At 41.5% G+C, this 20,201-nt stretch overlaps 2 protein-coding genes across 15 annotated transcripts; both read left to right on the top strand.

Moving 5' to 3' along the window:
* The first annotated feature begins 2,309 nt into the window (after nucleotides 1-2,309).
* On the top strand, nucleotides 2,310-4,737 carry LOC103697263 (aspartic proteinase PCS1-like). Its single transcript, XM_008779091.4, has one exon. The coding sequence runs from the start codon at nucleotides 2,984-2,986 to the stop codon at nucleotides 4,331-4,333; it is 1,350 nt and encodes a 449-aa protein (XP_008777313.2). The 5' UTR covers nucleotides 2,310-2,983; the 3' UTR covers nucleotides 4,334-4,737.
* Nucleotides 4,738-5,739: 1,002 nt separating this feature from the next.
* On the top strand, nucleotides 5,740-12,806 carry LOC103697206 (probable protein S-acyltransferase 16). Of its 14 annotated transcripts, none has more exons than XR_005514393.1 (7): nucleotides 5,743-6,372; nucleotides 9,572-9,839; nucleotides 9,920-9,997; nucleotides 10,105-10,203; nucleotides 10,288-10,383; nucleotides 11,159-11,324; nucleotides 11,407-12,780. XR_005514393.1 is itself a non-coding variant. In XM_039132482.1 (7 exons), the coding sequence occupies exons 1-7, from the start codon at nucleotides 6,331-6,333 to the stop codon at nucleotides 11,512-11,514; spliced, it is 531 nt and encodes a 176-aa protein (XP_038988410.1). In that variant the 5' UTR covers nucleotides 5,745-6,330; the 3' UTR covers nucleotides 11,515-12,780. The 14 variants fall into 14 exon arrangements, 6 of the variants coding, with proteins under 6 accessions (XP_038988410.1, XP_038988411.1, XP_038988413.1 ...); XM_039132482.1 differs by lacking the exon at nucleotides 11,159-11,324 and having other exon boundaries at nucleotides 5,745-6,372; nucleotides 9,572-9,585; nucleotides 9,697-9,790; XM_039132483.1 differs by lacking the exon at nucleotides 11,159-11,324 and having other exon boundaries at nucleotides 5,753-6,372; nucleotides 9,572-9,664; nucleotides 9,740-9,790.
* Nucleotides 12,807-20,201: the final 7,395 nt, after the last annotated feature.

The raw sequence follows: 20,201 nt of genomic DNA, 5'->3' as shown, positions 1-20,201 counted from the left end.
TCCATTACCATCATCATCCAATCTGATAACCTGCACCTCGTATAATGGAATATGAAATTGAGATCAGTATAGCAATCATTAATTTGACGATTGCTTCACTCTAGAAAAATATCCCAAATGGCATAGCAATCATTTTCACTTGATTTTTTTTTTTTTTTGAGGTAATCATTCTAACTTGAATAGACCCTAAGATCTGGCTGTTGAGAGCATGGTTTGATTATCCAACACATCATGGATTCATGGTGCACACCATGCATGCTGACGTGCAAGAAGAGACTGCTAAGACTAGCGTTTCAAGCGTGCGCCTGTGTGTCGTTTGCGTCCTAAGGCTGTGACATACGGCCAACTTGAAAACCAGTGCTGTACTTGGAAGTTTGATGCCTCCAGGAGCCGGTATTTCGGCAATGATCAGCAGTTAACAAGAAGTTTCACGCCATTGAATTCCTTTGCATGAGATTGACCTGAAAGGCTGTGACTTTTGACTTTTAGAACTGCGGCCTCATGGATTTCCACGTTTTCTATCCGTGCAACTATCAGAGACCAATCATTGCCTACTGCGGCTCAAGATCATTTGAGTGATCAAACACGCAAGGTTCCGACATTGAATTGGACAATTGAGGGCGAGCCCATCCTTATCCATTAATTGCTTTGTGGCTTTCATGAGACCAAAGATAATGGCATCAGTTTATGAGTGGATTACATTGCCCCCATATATGATTGAAGCCCGGTCAATTTTCACTTTATATGCTTTATCATGTATTTTATAGTATTAGCATAATTGATATTGCTCATTTACGTATCGATTTGGTTTAGATCATAATCAATACTTTCAATCCCTTATTTAAATAATTTTTATTCATTTTAAAATAAAATAGTTAAAGTAAAGCGTATGGTCTAATATATATATACACATACTGTATGGTATATGATTGAAGGTGTTATTATAGATTAAAACACTAGCTAGTCATATTGAGAAGAGCATGTTTTTATTAGAAATATGCATGTCAGTAGAAACATTTCCTATTTATACTACCAATGGCATCAATAATCCAGAATTTAAGAGGTAAAAGAAATTGTTAAACATAAAGCAAAACGTATGGTTCATGCAATCATACATTCAGTCCAATATGATCGCTAAAGCCAGCTTTACAGCACTTCATCTGGAGTGGGGAGCTTGTCTCTCTCCATGCAACCTGGCAGGCGCTAAAAAAACAAGTTAGAGACGTGTCATTCACAAAAATATATTAACTTGCTTCTGCAAGCTTGTGTTAAGAGAAATTACTTGGTAATTATACACACTGGAGTAATGGGGTTGGTTTGCAGTGGAATGCATGGAGTTAAGTGGGCTTGACACGGACAGGCAAGCTGTACCCCTCGAGAAGGATCCTAGCAACCCATGGTACTTCCTTCTTGACTATATTGCATGGAATTCCAAGTAGGTCCACAAGCAGGTCATAGCACACTGGATGAGAGGCTAATATTTAAAGATAACCATGTCCTTGTGAAGTCCACAGCTTCGAAGGCTGGTCATTCCATGGACGGCACGACCGATGTTCTTGACAACCGATATCTAGATTATTTTACTTTGTTCATGTCGCTGTTAGGCTTGGAAATTCCCCGCGTGCTCCGAAGTTCCAACTAATACAAATCACCATGCAGTCAAGCAAGCTTCACTGATCTTTGGCACCGTAATACTGTCCTCCCAATAGAATTATAGAATTTCTTAAAATTTATTTGAGCCAGTTCAACTGGTAGGATCATAAAATTATAAACTAGATTAAGTCTATATTCATAAATATCTAAAAGTAGCTTTAGAATGGACCAGCCTAAATTTTATCGAAAAAAAAGTTACTACTGAGCTGCCAACTCCAAAGTTATTTTTAAATATTTATAAATATAAATTTAATCAAGCCTCTAACTATTTATAAAGTATATAAAATTTTCAACTTAATCAACTAAATAGATTTTTAATATTATAAATTACAATTTTCTATGAGTGGCTCTAATAGTCCTTATTTTCAAGGCTGTCATCTTCCAAAAGTTGCAGAATTCTGGGGTTCTAAATTAATTGTTGTGAATGTGGGAACCTGCGGTCAAGGTGGCGGTCCAAGGAAACAGCTGTAACGCTTTATTTTGTTCCTACGAGCTTTTCTTTCTTCCTTTTCTTTTTTTTCACAAAAAAAAACAGTAACTTTATTATGCGACACAGGGCTTTCTTTGGGTCAGTGGGGACAGGGTTGGTGGGCTAGGCTCAGTCAGCGATATTTGGCTATTAGCCTTCTCAGATACAATGTTAGGTATCTTGGCTACATGATGAACGCCTGTCAGATGCTGAACCTCTGGAAAGCCTGTTTGCTGTCTCAGCCGGTCCATGATGGGAATTTTGGACCTCCCGCACGGTTGGCGGAGCGCGTCCGCGTGGAGAATAAGTCAGTGGTCTTGGCCGAGAGTCTTCTCATATGGATAGGTATCTATCCAATCCTATCTTATCTGGGAATATAGATGATTTGAGATGTGAACTTTGAACTTGTGACGAGTTAAACCACCATCCACAGGCCTTCTTGAAAGTATTAATGGTCTCTACTATTTACCATTATGGAGGCTAAGCCTCCATTTTGCCAAGCGGCACTTGGGAACCCCAACTATATATGTTAATACCTCACGTTTTTGTTTAGATTAGACTTCAAAGTGGAATACACAGTCCTCTTGTCTCTTTCGGAATCAAAGTCGGTAAGCATAGAAGACGAAGAGTTCACAACCCTCCGGTAGTCTCTCCTCAGTCCTCCCCCATACCCGACCTCCACCACCCCACTCTCCCAGATCGCAATCACATCATTAGCTCTCCTTCCCCTCGCTTTACACACATATGATATCTTCTTCCCACTTCCACCCCACTTCAAGACTTTATTTTCCTTCGTTCCAGAACCCTCAGCCCCCCTTCTTTAATGGTTAGTCGTTGAATACTCAAAAGAAGCAAAACATTATGGCCTCCTCTGCTTCTACCTCCATTCTTCTGATATTCCCATGTTTTCTTCTCTTTCAAGCCTTCCACTCTCTCTCCATGACAACCGCAAGAACTACGGCGACGACAACAACAACTACTACCACGACGCCAACAACAAAGAGGGATAAACCCCTTGTTTTGCCCCTTAGAACCCAAAAGGTGGCGTCTTTATCGCTCCCCAGTCCTCCCAACAAGCTGCTCTTCCACCACAATGTCAGCCTCACCATTACCCTCTCCGTCGGCTCCCCGCCTCAGAACGTCTCCCTGGTCCTCGACACTGGCAGCGAGCTCTCCTGGCTCCTCTGCGACTCCAAAACCTCGCCGTCCTTCCGCCCCCGCGCCTCCTCTTCCTACTCCCCCATCCCCTGCTCCTCCCCTACCTGCCGCTCCCAGACTCGCGACCTCCCAATCCCAGCCTCCTGCGACGCCTCTCGCCTCTGCCACGTCGCCCTCTCCTACGCCGACGCCTCCTCCTCCGAGGGTACCCTCGCCGCCGACCTCTTCTCCCTTGGCGCCTCCCCTCCCCTGCGCACCGCCTTCGGCTGCATGGCCGCCTCCTATTCCTCCGCCGCCGGCGACCCCGCTGCAGCCGGCATGCTCGGCATGAACCGGGGGTCCCTCTCCTTCGTCTCCCAGACCAACACCCGCCGCTTCTCCTACTGCATCTCCGACCGCGACTCCTCCGGCGTCCTCCTCCTCGGCCACGCCGCCCTCTCCTTCCTCCCTCTCAACTACACTCCTCTCGTCGATATCTCGCTCCCCCTCCCCTACTTCGACCGCGTCGCGTACTCCGTCCAATTGGAGGGCATCCGCGTCGGCACCGTCCTCCTCCCCATCCCCAAATCCGTCCTCGTCCCGGACCACACCGGCGCCGGCCAGACCATGGTGGACTCCGGCACCCAGTTCACCTTCCTCCTCGGTGCGGCCTACGACGCCTTGAAAATCGAATTTTTACGGCAGACCAAAGGAGTTCTCACCCCCCTGGACGAGCCCAGCTTCGTGTTCCAGGGGGCCTTCGACGCCTGCTTCCGGGTGCCGGAGCGGCGGCCACTCCCACGGGTGCCGGCAGTGGTGCTGATGTTCCGGGGGGCTGAGGTGGAGGTCTCCGGCGAGCGGCTGCTCTACCGGGTGGCCGGAGAGGTGCGAGGAGGGGACGGCGTGTGGTGCTTAACGTTCGGGAACTCCGACTTGGTGCCGCTCTCGGCGTTCGTTATAGGGCACCACCACCAGCAGAACGTGTGGGTCGAGTACGATCTGGAAAACGGCCGGCTCGGGTTCGCGCCGGTCCGATGCGACCTCGCGAGCCAGAGGCTCGGTGTGGTCCTGTGACGGATGGACCACTCTCTTTAATTCTCCGACATGTGACATGTTGCATGGGATTTTGTGTGTTCCCCGGACGGAAAGGCTGGCGCTCCTTGGCTGTGGGTGACTTTAAAGTTGTCAATTTTCAATCTCACGGTCGAGATCTGGTGGAGTCGACAGCGAGGAATGGCATGGCTGTGGGTGCATCAGATATAGGCGTCGGCATCGAGAAACGGCAACACTTCTCGTTACAAATGGATGTATATCTAATACTTGGAACATGTATCTATCTATCTATTATTCTGATAGTATCCAGCGCCGTGGAGATCCATTTTGATGTTTGTGTGTGATCTATTATGTACAAAAATTGCAGAATGGTGCATCAGAGAATAATAATAGGCCCAGCACAATTGAAGCCTCCATTTTACAAATCAAACACAGCGCCATAGGATGGGTTCCTATTTCACAAACTCGGCCCAAAGTTCCAAAGGGCTTGCATGGGCTTATCTTGTCGCTTCATCTAAGCCTGCTTTCATAAATCTTAACCCTGCGCTCAAGTTGACGTGGTGGGCAACCTAACCAAGCTCCAAATCAGCAGCATTATTGTATCCTCTCGCAATATAGTATATGTACTATATTATATATCATTACAATGAAAAAGAAAAATACATGCAGCATACCAAGAAGGCAAATGAAGTTCGATTTTGGATAAGAGTAACGATATGGATATGGTTATTCAGAAAAGTCACTACAAAAGTTCATTCAAGTATCTTGCACCGTGCATTTTGCCTCGTTTAATGGCACAAATTACAGTGTCACTTCAAAGATGGCAATGCTAACGGCTTAATATATTTACCTTATTTCAACCTGTTGATCGAATTATATCTTTAATAAAATAATCAAGTTTGAATATAAATTTTTGACCCATCTAATAAACAAATTGGATTCAAGTTCATAAATTTTTGATCTAGCGTACATCCCACCTCTAATTTTTTTCTGAGCTACCCAAGCTTTTTTTTTTAAAAAAAAAAACATTTGCATTGAAACATATTTTTGGGCTCTCTTCCAATTTTTAGCCTCTTCTTATTCATAACCATATATGTTCTTATTTAATTTAAAGTACAATTTCATGATCAAGACATCAAATTGGCTAAGCTGCTGAATAGCATGGCTGATTTTTTAAACCATGACTCAAAGGAATTTGGACACTCCTGGACGTTCTTCATTCAGACATAAAAGTGAGCATGTCCACAGTTTTTTTTTGAAAATTAATGGCATCTGAAGTCCAAATTTCGTTATTTCCCATTGAGAAACCCAATTTGTTAAATTATAAAAAAAAACACATTTTTAGGAAGAAAAACCCAAAATCGGATTTATAAAAATTACAAAACAAATAAATAAACAGATAGTATTAAACTATTAATGTCACGGAGTTATCCATGATAAAAGGCAATTAGACAAAGGGGAGTTTTAGCCTCCGCGCTCCCTGTCGACATTGTTGCCGCTAGAAATGAGAACGGCCACCGGGCAAGCAACGCCTCTTCTCCGCTACCGTTTTTGGCCTCATCTCCCCTCTTTCCCTCCTCCCTCCGTCGCCTTCTGGGGAAAAGGTGGAGGCGCCGTCGCCGTTACACGACGCCGGCTCCTCCGCCACCCGGCAGACCCGATGGCGTTTTCCTCCAATTTCCCTCGGCAGGCGACCACGCCGACGAGGGAGCCCTTATACCCTCTCTAACCCTAGTTCCAAGAACACGAACGGAACCCTAGCCGCATCTGGATCGATCCGGAGGGGAGAGGAGGGACGTCATCGCCGTCGACATGAGCCGCCGGGGATACGTCACGCTTCCCGTCATCCTTGTGCTCGCGACCGTCTTCTTCGTCTACTACGCGACCGTCTTCGTGGTGATCGATGAGTGGTGGGGCTCTGGACCGCGGCGGGGCTGGGGAACGCCTCCGTCTTCCTCTACTATTTACTCGCCGTATTCAGGGATCCGGGCCGCGTGCCGCCGTCGTTCTTGCCGGACATGGAGGACGCCGAGAACCCGATCCATGAAATCAAGCGGAAGGTACGAATGCTGATGATATTACTGCTAGCCCTCGCGTAAGATTCGATTTTCTTGCAATAATTTTGTCCTTATTCTGGTCACGTTTGAGTTTTTTTTCCCTTTATGGATTTGTGCCTAACTGAGATATAAAGATGATGCCCTTTTTGATAATCTTGGAGATCCTTTGATAAGGAAACTGGGTTCCTTTTTTTTTACCTTTTTTTTGCTTGTAAATAGAGTTGATTTTTTGCACTTTGAGGGATTCTGCATGATTGGTGCAGTTCCGTCGGATCATTAGACAGAAGTGTGCCCTTTTCTTTTATAGGGATTTTGATTGAAATAAACTATTATTGAAGTCCTTATTGATAGATCTGAATTGCAGTCTTTGGTAGTCGGGAGCTTTGCATTTTACCATTTCGAGTTGAGTGATGTTCATCTGACCTGATTCAATAGCTACCCTGTTGGTAGATGGGAATCGCTGTTTTTGGTAATTGAGAGCTCTGCGTGTTTACCATTTTATGTTGTATGAAATCAATTGGACGTGATCAATAAAGGGGCATTTATATGTGCGGAACTAAAACTCAACTCTGTTTTTGATGGCACTCCTGTTTTGTCAGCATAACAACACATTCCTTTCCACCGTGTTTCCCCCTGAAAATGAATAAATTCCTTCTAGAAGTATAAGAGATTAACCAAGAGTAAATGATTGGATGTATTGATGCTAAAACACTTCAGATGCATTATAGAAACATGCATGCACTGATTGAAAATTGAGATCCTTATCAAGAAAAACAGAATAGTCTGTGTAGAACAATTTGATTGAACACTAGTTGATTATAGGAATCAAGTTGTTTAGATCAGGGAAAGATGGTGGAGGAAAAATGTTATTTTTGAATTATATCAACTTTTTTTCCCTTTTTGATTGTTATATTTAAAGAACTGTTTTGGAATTGCTTGCCTAAGTTTTAGCTACTTGTGTCTTTTATCAGCTAAATGCTCTTTCTCCATTCCCTTGTTTGTTATGCTCAGTATGTTCAACACCTAACTTCTTTCGTGAATAATGTACCCCTGCTAGTGTTTGATGGAACATTTTTTATTCAAAAAGAAAAGATCCTCTGGTGTTTATCTTATTCTAAATTGGCAAAACATAATTGGCGGAGGTAGTAAGCCTTACTGTCCCTTTTGGGTGCGGTAGCTTGAGTAATTGAAAATTTTCTGCCTATTCCAGAACTAGTATCCATATAGAATGTTCAAGGTGGTTTATTTGGATAGAACAATATTAATCATAGTTCACTATACCAGCCCAAATCGGACGGTACGGAGGCGTACCATACCATACCGGTTTGGTATCCGTATCTGGTATGGGTGGCGTATTGATATTCGATACGTTAAAAGAACTCTATATCGTACTATATCGACACGATGCTAGTATGGCATCGGTATGGGGTCTAGTACCGAGACGACGAACCTTTCTCCCAAGGATTCTTATTAGCAAATCTTTCGATAGAAAAATATCAACAAATTTCCCTATGCCATTTGTTAACGGGATTGTCCTTGTTATTAACTAATGATATATTTGTGCTTATTGCATACCTAAGGTTAATTCATCTGGTTATTATATAACTTCCACCAATTTCTTCAATAAAATCTCTCAATCTTTCCCTCTACTAATCTAACAATGTGTTGCAATCATTCCTTATTTGTCATTGTATAAGTCGTTGAGATCAAGGTTGCCATAGAAAGTTGCCTGAACAGTCTCGACCAAGTGCATAGGCAACCTAACCGCTTAATTGCCTTAGCATTTTCCAGGGTTTTAGGCATCTAGACTCCTATTGTTCGGTCTCATCTTATCCTCTTAGGCAGGTGTTCATTTCTTGGTTTAGTGAAGGCACTGAATTTTCAAACCATTCTTAGTATGTAATCTATAGTTAATCTCAGTGGTTCTTTAGAGACAGTTGGAAATGTGACTCTTATTTGGAAAATTTTGGGGAAAGACAATAACAAATGGATTGTAATGTTTATGAAGCGACAAAATGAGTTGAGGATTTAAATTGTTGGTATGTTTCTAAGATGCATGTGGCGTGTGTAATCAGTTAGGACTCAACTAACAATATAGGTAGCACATGTAAACAGTTAGGATTTAGCCTAATAGTCTGGCACCCTCCTCATGCAGGATGTTTGAGTTTTGAGTCCCATGAATTTGCTTGGCTTCAGGAAACAATAGAGCTTGACACATGGACAGCTAGTTCGGCAATAGAGTCAGAAAAAGAGTTAAGATGCGCTGGTTTATGGGATTCTCGAAAGGATCCACCCAGATATTTGCTTGACCTTGAGGGTTGAGGCAATGCGGGTGGCCTTTCTTCGTATTTAGCCCAAGGACCTCATATTATTGAAAGAAAAGCAAAGGCATATATTATTAAATTTATTATTAATCTTCTTCTTTTATGGGTAAGGTCAGTTGGCTTCAAAAGTAAAAATTAAAAGGAACTGGAATAAAAGAATCTATTTTTTTGTGTTTGTATCATCAAAATAGTTACTTGTTTTTTGATTTACACGTATATCTCAATGTTTTTTCTCAAGTCATAATTACACTTGCATGGGTTTAGGGTATTCATGCTTTCTGGTTGCATTTCCTAAAATGCCTGCATTCATAAGGTATTTCCCACCTTCTTCTTCTATATTAATTCTGTACTATCTTTCCATATTGGTATCACTGGCTTCTGTAAGTCACATTCTCTATGTCCAGTTCATATTATATGTGTGCTTGAGATGTTGTAGGTCCATGTTTATGCCTAGCAAGTTCTGATCCTAATTCCTGTAGCAATTTGATGGTGCTCTTCATCATGTTTGTTGATGCAATTGACCCCCAGTTCATCTAATATGAATTCTTTGTTTCTTTGGGTCATTAAATATTGTATTGGGATTAACAAGTAACTGCTCACCTTGCTTTATATTAATCACTGGTTGCGATAGCATATTTATAGGTACAGTTGTGCGACTGATATTTTGCTCTTGTACGGTTTAGCTTGGGTTAACTAGTGCTGCAGGACATTCTATGGTGATCTGTCTTATAATTTTTTTGTTGAAAACAACATTTTATGATGTTGTAACTTGCGTGAGCTAATTGTATGACATTGATGATCATAGCATGAGAAACCTTATTCTGTTATTAGCCTCTAATTCTCCCATATGTTTTTTGATTGTTACTGTAATCATTCAGGGTGGAGATCTGAGGTATTGCCAGAAGTGTTCTTAGGATAAGCCTCCCCATATGCATCACTGTCGTGTTTGCAAAAGATGTATTTTGAGAATGGTATGTATGATGACTTGTATTTTCTTTTTCAGAAAACTTTTCTCGGTATTTGTTATGGCCCTGGAATGCCTGCAGGATCACCACTGCATCTGGATAAACAATTGTGTGGGGCATGAAAACTATAAGGTCTTCATTATTTTTGTGCTGTATGGCGTGATTGCCTATCTACTTGATGGTATATTTCAGTTACATGTAGTTAATTGGTGACCTGGAAGTTTATAATGTGGCAGAAAAAGAATTACAACATTATTTCAGGTTCTTCTTGTCGGAAATTTTACTCGTGATACACAGAAGGATCAGGTGCACAGTACTAACTCTAATAAAATAACATATGTGAGTAACTTTCCTCAAAAGAAAAAATAGTGAAGAGAAGTGACTTAACCTTGATATCATCATTCCTTGAGCGTGTTATTGACTTCCAGAAGTTATCAATTTGACAGCTCATTGCTGGAGTTATTCTGTGTCCCTTAACTTTGGCGCTAAGCATCCTGTTGGGTTGGCATATTTACCTTATCTTGCAGAACAAGACCACAATTGAGGTTTGAGAAAAATTCCATAGTTAGCTAAGTACTTGATTTTGGAATAAAATGTTTAGAAAATTTGCTGTCTTTTTTTTTCTACAGTACCATGAAGGAGTCAGAGCAATGTGGCTAGCAGAAAAAGTAGGAAATATGTACAGACATCCATATGATCTTGGTGTCTATGAAAACCTTGTTTCAGTAAGAAAAGTTTCTCTCTCTTCTTTTCTTTGTCTGTTGTTTTGTAGTTTGTGATCAAAATGCATGCCATTGAGGACCAAGACAATCATTATTTGTTGTGGTAAAAATTGAGTTCAAGGTCATGTTTGTTCAGTCCAGTCATAACCAAAATGATCACACCTGTTTTTCATATTGAAACCATGGATGGTAAAACTTGTCTTTATATAATGATCTACCAAGGCATGAAAATCAATAATCCCATTAAACTGTGGCTTGTGGGTTGATCAATTTTATGCGGTTCTCGTCAGAAGAATTATCATACCCTTGATACTTGCCTTGACAGAATCCTGGCATCGATTGCTGATGTCTTGCTGAAACATCCATCCTTTTCTAAAGATGGCAGTCAATTGAAACTTGCTCCTCTAGAAATGTTTGTAATCTTTGTTTTAGCATTTCTTGTTTTGCTTTGTTATTCTTCCTTTCCCATTGCGAGTGGGGAACTTTATATTAATGTTAACTGCTTGTGCTGTTCTGTGACACGCCATTCATCTGAAACCATCTGACATTGCCCTTGCTTACTCTTAGTTGTCATCATAAAGACTTCTACCTTTTTTAAAGTTAAATTTGTCAGATGTCTGTTTTTATGGTGATAGTCAGCATTGATATATTCAGTCCTATTAATCCTTGCTTGCCCTAACTTGGGCATTGCATTGCTACTCTCAATCTCAGCATTATTTCAATTGTATATTTATGTTACTGTTTCTCAGCATCTATTTTATTATGTGGTTCCATGAAGTTCACATTTGAGAAGAGGCCGGACACTTTTTATGTGGACCTTTTTAGGGGTTCTGCATCATTACTCCTCCACATGCTCTCAGTTCAGGGTACTTAGCTTTCAAGGCATTCTGTATTTTGAGCTATAAGTTTATCATGGTTCCAACTGAAGGCATAAGTTTTAGAAGGTAGCCATGGTTGGTCTGCAAATTTTGTCTCTTGTTTCTATAGTAGACAACAAGTATATTTCATGCTTGCTTGTTTATATAGATACCAGCTCTGGGGCGGCAGCATGGGAGATCATGCCTGTGGATATCTGAAATTTGGCCATTAACACCATCCAGTGACTTAAAAATCAACTTTGCCTGCAGGCACTAGGGCCTAACATCTATTGTTGGTTCTGCCCTGTAAACTACAAAGGCTCTGGTCTCTTTCGCACTGCATTTGACCTTCCAATATTTACAGCACTAACATGATGTATCTATCAGGTGGCAAAGGACAAAGTAATTTGTTAATAGGAGATGGACACCGCATAAATTTCCGTGGCCGAGCCTCACTTGCGAGTGCCGGTTACGCTCATGAAGTGTGCTTGCGGTACCTTTTTTTGGGTCCGACGTGCTGGCTTCAAGTTACTTTTGTGGGTGTTCTATAAATAGGGGCAAGTAGATGGAACATTCTTTGATGGGGGAGTATTCAAGGGTTTGGAAGAAGCTAATGTTATGAATAAACTTTAATAGTCCAGTGTAATATAATGTTAAATTATATGCTGCCTTGCGGTGATGTATTCTGATATGGAACCTCACAAACCCCACCATCCTCCCCTGCTCCACGGTGGTCACCAATGAATGCAGGCATTAGAATCTGACATTCTCGTTCTGACATGTAATATTGCTGCGCAAAGCCAAGACACAATTTGGCGTGCAACAAACCAAGTTCTGCACGGAATTATTCACAGGGAGGGAGTGCCCGGCGGGCGTGGGGGATTCAGAATTGAATTGCAACCCAGGAATTGATATGATATTTTCCGTTCTTTTTTTTTTTTTTCTGCATCACTTTTATAATTCTACTACGTTGGCAAGATGTACAACCTTTATAGAGGCGTATTCTTGGCTTAGACGAGAGATGTCTCGTCCCTCACCACGTGCCTCTTTGGTCTTGTTACCCTCGGCTCACGGAGACCCTGAGACGGTCATAAGTTTTCTTACCCTCAAGAAAGCAGTGACTTTTGGAACAAAAGGCCTCATCTCTTTCGCCTTTTTCTCAACGTCTCCTTAATTGATCACAGAGTTGGAAACCCTAAAACTCCATGCTCTACTGTACTTGAAACAGCTTGGTCTTGACTTCTGCCATCCAATCCTGCAGTGAGGTTTGCCAGCCCCCAATTCAAGAAAGCAAGCAATGTTGCTGTTAATATCCATGTAGTAGCGGACATAATCTGGAGGCTGCACAACAAATTCACACATTTCAGCGCCAATGATGCTAGGTATCGTCTCTGATGCTAATAAGCTGTCACTATCTACTGTTTTCGCGCATGATCGTGTGCAAGGAAAGGTTACTGCTCTAGCAGTCATTGTATATTTTATTGTAGAAAGTAGTTAGCAAGTTGCCCATTTTACCCTCAAATAAAATTTATCAGGAGAGCAAGGCCTGTATATGTGATGACAGTGGTTTTGCTTGATCTTTACCTTGTTGCAATATTTTCAGACGAATGGCACGAAAGCTTTACAAACTTCAAGGGGCACCAGACATGTTTATGTTCTTAAACTTTTGGATCCAGGTATGTTTCGTGGATTCATCTCTGTATCCAACTTTGTCAGTGAAGCATACGACAAAAACATTATCTTGCTTTTCCCTTGCCCTTCCCCTGGTGCTTCTTTTTTCTTTTTTTGGTAAAACGGCAATCCATTTCTACTAAATCAAAAGGAAGTACATCCTGCTAAATCAGAGGAGAGTAAACAGAGCAAGAAATGGGGTCCCCTGGTGCTTCTTTGCTTCTAACTTGGTTCAAATAAAGGCCGCAGCTGCAGCCTTTGCCTCGTCTCTTCTTTTCCTCTTTGAACGCAGCAGCCATTTCCCTCTGCTTCCTTGATTCCCTGATCGAGATAAATATTGTCATAGACCAGCATCATTAGCTACTCTTATATTAAGGTACAAATGCCTTCTAAAATGCATAAAAGAATACAAAAAACCCATTCTTTGCCGCTTTTAAGGCCACTGATGAAAGTTCACGCGCCTGGCTGCAGAACAATCTTACTGAAAAGAGCGTAACTAAGACCCTTCAGTCGTTTACCATTATGTCATGGATATCGAAAATTAAAATATGATTGGGTTTCATGGGGATTCACATTGTAGGCCTATTGTTGAGAGGTATGTGCCTCTCTGCTCATATGGGATGTAACCTCAGTAATATAATTGGAGCAGCAAGGATGTATCCGCTCTTCCAACCCGTCCCAGAATGGGCCTTACGGCAAAAAACAAGAACAAAAAGAAAGAAGGAATTTTTCCAATAATTACAAATAGTGCCTCCACAAGTTGACATCCGATCGAACCTAGTAATAAGTGATCCCCAAAAGCAACCAAAATATTCTTTGGTGAATGGGGCGAAAACTTGAACTACGCACATACAAACTTAAAAAAAAAGGTAAAGCCAAGGAAGATATAAAAACTGGAGCTATTGCGGTTACACCTCCCGATTTGTCAAATATACTACGAAGAATGGCATGGATCAGTAGAAAATACCATTCCGGCATAATATGAGGCGGGGTGGGCATCGGATTAGCATGTATATAATTATCGGGATGGCCCAAAGATTTGTTATTACAAGTATTCTAGTGAGACTGGAATTATTGAAGTTGATGCAAACTGATAAGCAGGTTAAATATGCACGTAGTTTCCAGTTTAGCCAGTCAACTTTTCCACAATGCCTTTAATAAATTGGGTGGCTAATTGAGCTCATGACATAGCAAGGCAATTCCAGATTTTGAGCAGAGATTGGTGCAGCAGGAAAGGACAGTTTCACTCCAGCCTGGCCTTTTCATCTGAAACACTACCAAGACTTGGCACCTTTTCGCAGTCTGCAAGCCACCAACTCCACCTCAAAGATCAGACTCGCACTGCACCTCCCAAATGCTACTAATTAGGTTTTTAGTTCATGAGTTGCTAGCAATAAAAAAGCAGTACCAAAGGGTTGGGACTTGTGAGCCTGAAGAAAAAACATGGACATTACTTTTGTGGCATATATATAGGAGAACCAGCACTTCCATAAGCATAGTCTGGCTAGCAAGCAATTTTTGCAACTTCTCGAACCTTGAACAATCCAATTAATAGATGACCATATAGCTAAATACCTCCCATAAAAATGAGGAGAACCTCATTAATCTATATAGTTTCCCATCATAGTTCTTATTGCTATATCCCAAGCCTTGATAACACTGCCCTTCCCAAGCTCAAATAAGAAAAAAGTATTCTTTATATGTACTATCAAAAACTTCACCAGTGTTAGGGTGCCTTCATAATGAACTGCCAAGATCAAGTAAGAAAGATTTTTAGTTGCTTAGCAAAGAACAAATAAGAAAATGGCAAAAGTGGCCAAAAAACTGAGAATGACCTTCCTCCCTTATTAGCAGACTCACAGTTAATCAAAAATCTTCGTATGATGAGGAAAGTGTGCCACCATAATTTACAGCCTCGAGAAGGCCATCTAGTGTACTCAAAATGATTCCAGAACTTTTAGTTTGCTATGAATGTGGATCTGACATGCAGACAAATCCCTAGCTCAAACAAATCCAACGTACCCATCCTGGCTTCTCAGAAATTTGTAAAATATGAAGAGTTCCAGTGCTCAAAAGAATGTTATTGTTAAACTTTGGGCCGCAAATATGGCATTCTGGATCCTTGATATCAGTAAGACTCTAATGAACCCAGGATCCTCAAAGGTCATGATTAATTTTTGGTCTCTAATACATGGAGGCCAAATAGGATTTCAATGTTCATAAAAGGATCAACATGATGAAGATCTTGATGATAATTGATCAGATCATAGAGAAGATGCATAACTATGGTCAGACAGCTTGATCAGTATTAATTTGCAGTCAAGCACGCAAGCTGACTAAAAGAAATTATTTGTGGAAAAACAGCATACAGAAAAATACCCTACAAAATGTATTGAAACCCAACTCCAAGCCACTGGCATCAAATTATAAAACATTCTCAGATTACAGAAGAGGTAATAGTTCACTTCACTGGGATTTTCAGATTCAGGGATGGAAATGCAGCAACATAGATGGAGGCATATTTTACAAGAACTCTGGAAAATATTATATGGATGGAGTATATATCACATCTATATATGTAGGAATCTGCACATAAAGCAAGCAGCATTGAAAAAAGATATATTTAAAGGCAGTAACAACAAACTCAGCAGAAACGAAAGTATAAGATATGATGACAAAATAAGATGTATTGCTATTTTTCAAGGATCCTTGGGCTACCTATTTATATAGGATAGAATACGGATCTATTACCTAATTTAAAACAACGTGCCTTAACTATATGGTAACGATAAGACCAACCTATTCTAACATTCTCTTTGATCTTGCAGCTGCTGCAGCTATGAAGACCAACCTATCATTAATCCGAAAAGCTATGCACAACATCAAAGAGAATATTATAATAGGAGGAAATTATTTTGAAAACTTTATGTAATTATATTACTTTAATAGTGAGTGTTGCTGCTAAATTCTGAGCCGAGGTCGGTAGCTGCTGAACGCGCTCCGAGGTTGGTTGGAATTGAAGTGAAATGAGATCGAGTGTGGCTGAGGTATGAAAAAATTGATCACCGCTGAGGCCAACTTGCAAGAAGTCTGCTTGCCGGAAGGTTTTCGGCAGGGGATCCTTCGATGCCTAAGTCAGAAAAATAGAGCAACAGTATAGAAGGGAGAAAATTTGTAAAGAAGGGTCTCCAAAAAAATAAGATTTTTTTAGAATTTTCAGGCTACCTTTTTATATAGGATAGGATACAGATCCATTACTTAATTTGGCGCGACGTGCCTTGACTGTATGGTAGCGGTCGGCACCATATTTATAATGTAGTAACCGTCCCGTGCGAGCAGCACGCAGCGGCAATCACGCCAATCATGTATTAAGTGCGATATCTCCACAGCTGCTGATATTTATTAACACGGGCAGAGTAGCACCTCGGTTTTTACCAAAATTATTCATCTTAGTTAATACCGAAGTCGGTCTAAGCCAAGCTGAAGATGGCCAATATTTTCTCCATCAGCAAGCATATCAAATTTTAAGAAAAATATCGCGGTGGCATCAAGATGGAGATGGAGAGAATTGAAATGGTGCATTAATCTTAAAAGATTGCTAGATCTGGAGGTGAACCAAAAACTCAGTTTACCCATGGATTTGCTCAGTTCCATTATTGTAACCTTCGAGGGTGGCAGGCCGATCTCTTTGGAAACCCTTTGATAAATTCTATTGTCCTCTTAAAAATTCATGAACAACGAAGAACTTCATTGCCCTTACTCTATGGCACTATCGAAAGGTGACTGCCCTCAAGAAGATAAAGTTTGGAATATCTGGTTCTAAGCATTGAAGAAACATCTTTATACTAAGGATCTACTCCTCAGGAAAGGCTGGCAAGTAAGATTTGTTCGCATGTTTGTGTGATTTGATACTGAGACTGTCAGACCGTCCTTTCTTACGTTACCCATTAACAAAGAGCATATGAACCAATATAAATTCTGGTTGTGGATGTAAAGAGGGAGTGACTTCTTTTAGTTGGTAATGGTTGTCTTCTATGAGATGTGGCGAGATAGCAATAGGAGGATATTTATGCGGGGAAAAAAAACCCATAGATAACATGGTAATGCCTCTTAATATAACAAACGTATCCGAGCATGCTCGTGATAACCTCTATATGGATTGAAAAACATAATGTCAAGCTTTCAGTCTTGCTAATTCAAGAAAGTCAAGACAGAGAGGAGTGTAGAAAATTGTACAAACTATAACAACAAGATTTAATGATCCACACGAATGGAATAGACAGAGAGAAGTCCATATATGGATGTAGATTTTTGTTTTTTTTTTGGTACATATGGAAACACCCATTTACCGGTACAAGTGATCCCTTGATTGCGGGCTATATGTCCGAAAAAACGCCTATGGAGCCTGGTTGGGAGAAGGCTACCACGCTGTGGTGCCGATATCCAACTCGAAGCCTTTATACTGATTTACAAATTAACTCATACGACGAATATTTTGTTAAAAAGAAGAGTACTATATATCTGCAGAACGAGAGATCAGATATTGTAATCAGAGAACAGAAGTGCAACCAGCATCAGAAAAACTACAGCATCAGAAACTTTGACATCAAAAATTACAGGGCAACCAGAAGCATCTTTTGCCCAAATGTGTCATGGATGCCAAAATCTAGTTGTGTCTCAGAAGATCAGATGGAAGTGGCTGGTACTCATTGCATCAACTCAACAGCACAAAGAAGAGGAGGGCTAGCCAAAATTTCAAAAATACATAGCCACCATAGGAGACATATAAACAGAAAAGCAAAGAAGAAACAGAGCCATCTGATCTCTTTTCATCTCTGCCTCTTTTTTTGGTTATATTCCTAGGCTACCTTTCCTCCCTGGACGGCCAAGAAGTCCGTCTCCCAGAAAGAAAAGAAAGAAAGAAAACAAGAGGCGGATCAGGGGTAGTCTCGCCAGCAGATGAGCATGGTGACGCAGCGGCGCATGATGTAGAACCTGGCTCTCTGCTCCTTCACCAACCTCGCGCACCGGCTCGACAGGGGGAGCGACGTCCTCCTCCCCTCCGCCTTGCTCGCCGACCCCATAAACAGAGGCCTACTGCCCTCTCCCACCGGCCCCCTCCTGCTCCCCTTCTTCGAGAGCTTCCACTTGTCATCCATGTAAACCTCCATCCCAAGCTTTCTTCTCGTTTTCTAGCTTTTATATATGGTGATATATGATGAGTGGAGTAAATGTAGAGACAAGAAAAGGAAAACAAGGAAGAAAGAAAGATATCAAAACAAGAGAGAACAAGAGAAGACACGGCAGAGCGAGTTGGTTTTGTGTGGGTGAGGCGACTGTGGGGTGGTGGGAGGCCCTTATAGAGAAAATGGAGCCGGGCACCCACCTCTCTTTTGTTTGCTTTCTAAAAGGAAATCTATTTTCAAAAGGATCAGAGGCTGGCGTCAGGGAAGAGAGATAGAGAGAGAAATAAACAAAAGATCCAATCGGCAATTCCCAGAGGCCGAGGCGAAAAACTATGACAAAACTTAAAATGGAAGGCACTGTAGATGACTTGTTTCTACTGTTATCTCTCGTCCTAGAGAGAAAAAGAAGTGATGCTGCGAGCGCTGAATCTCCCACAATTTGTTGCCTGCGCTTTTTCTACTGTTGATGTGTGTGTCCTCGATATATGGGTGGCCATGGCAGCCTGGCAGGCCACCCTGGCCACAGCGGCGCACTGCAGCAGAGCACAGAGACCAGGGAGGGGGCTTACCCACAGAGTAATCAAAAAAGCTCAAACCACGTACATGGCGTGGCCAAAAGAACTTCAACGTCAGTATATCAGACGAAGCCTATAAAATATATAAATCGATATAGATTGGACCGTTAGGATGGGGTGTGGGCGATGTTGTAGATGATGGTGTGATACACGTTATGGTCATAACGCTTTGTGGTGCCCATACGAAATCCCTCCAACTTGGCCGTGTTCTCGGTTTCGTAATAAAGATGTTACCATTTGCTGGTTTAAGTCCGTCGCTTGTACGCAACCTAGGATCTAAATATATATAATCACCTGATGGGAGGATGGAGTCTTTGATCAATGTCAAGAACAGCACAGAGTGTTTGTCCTTGTGATCCGGTTTGAGCATGGGGCACTTATGTATATTATGATTGAGAGAGTTACGGAATATGACCTATATATGCTCCACTTCCATATCCAATAAACAGCTCAAATATTAGCAAACTTTTGATATCATACTCGAAAATTCATTTGGGTGTAAAAGTTTGAGAAATTTGGCCGCATAAGTTCTCATTCATTCGACATAGATGGAGCTGCAAAATCTTATATATACCAACCAGTTCAAGGTGCGGATGGAAGGATGTTCATCACAAGCTTTATAATGAAGCAAGCTAATCCAACAATGGAGACACTACACAAATTAACAATGGAACACCTCAATATGAAATTAACCTGGAAACGTTAGCTTGCAAGACACCCTTAAGGACACGTTCCACGAGGCATTCCTTTTTGCTTCAAGGCTTGTCCCATTAGGATGCTGGTCCGTGACCAGAGAAAAGGCCCGCCTTGGGCTTCCCCATCTCACGAGTCACTTCCACATTTAGCATCATTCTCAAGGTGTTGCGTAGAACCACGAAATCCACTGCTAGTTTCTCCCATCTCAAAAATGGCAGCGATGGTATTTTAAGAAAATTATATAAAACATGCACCTTTTATTTTCCAAGGAAAAGCGTAGAGAAACACAGCAGACAGGATGACGTCTAAGGTGTTGAGATATGGCTGTGGTATTTGGACATGCACTGTTCCCATGATTTCAAACTCCCCTCCACGTAACAGCAGCCGTCCAATGTAAGCCCATGCACCCGTGGATCGAGCTGCATGCATGGTTCCGAAGTTTCAAACGATCAAACTGCTAATTAAGCTGGCCTCGCATGGACGTATTGTTGCTGACGTGTCAGTCAATGACAGCCTTGGTGGGACCAGAAGTCCACCTCGGTGGTCAACGGTCGCTAAGGGCAGTAGGATCCGTTCAGGGTCCAAGACTCTGTATGAATTTCCTAAAATCCAAGAAGGTTGTGAAATTATTTAGATATCTTTCTAGCTAGCTAGTATTCTCTTTCTGAATGTCTAAGAAATGAGAATTTTAAGTCATTAACTTTAGCATGCATTAACCTTGCAGAAGATTTAAGATAGCTTGTCCGTGCATAACTAATAGTTTTTTTGTTGAGCACCCAACAAATGAGGGAGCAATAGATGATATCCCCTAATTATATGTCTTGGGAAATAATTTG

This window comes from Phoenix dactylifera, chromosome 12 (genome assembly GCF_009389715.1).
Source record: "Phoenix dactylifera cultivar Barhee BC4 chromosome 12, palm_55x_up_171113_PBpolish2nd_filt_p, whole genome shotgun sequence".
Taxonomy (NCBI): Eukaryota; Viridiplantae; Streptophyta; class Magnoliopsida; order Arecales; family Arecaceae; genus Phoenix; species Phoenix dactylifera.
Note: the sequence above shows the minus strand (reverse complement) of the source record. Positions and strands in the feature narration are given on the sequence as shown.

Excerpts from the sequence above, each read along its gene's own strand:
- LOC103697263 (XM_008779091.4), top strand. The coding sequence starts at position 2,984 with ATGGCCTCCTCTGCTTCTACCTCCATTCTTCTGATATTCCCATGTTTT.
- LOC103697206 (XM_039132480.1), top strand. The coding sequence starts at position 9,623 with ATGCATCACTGTCGTGTTTGCAAAAGATGTATTTTGAGAATGGTATGT. Across the intron at positions 9,791-9,919 it reads TGGGGCATGAAAACTATAAG|GTTCTTCTTGTCGGAAATTT; the intron begins GTCTTCATTATT and ends ACATTATTTCAG. Across the intron at positions 10,204-10,287 it reads AGAACAAGACCACAATTGAG|TACCATGAAGGAGTCAGAGC; the intron begins GTTTGAGAAAAA and ends TTTTTTCTACAG.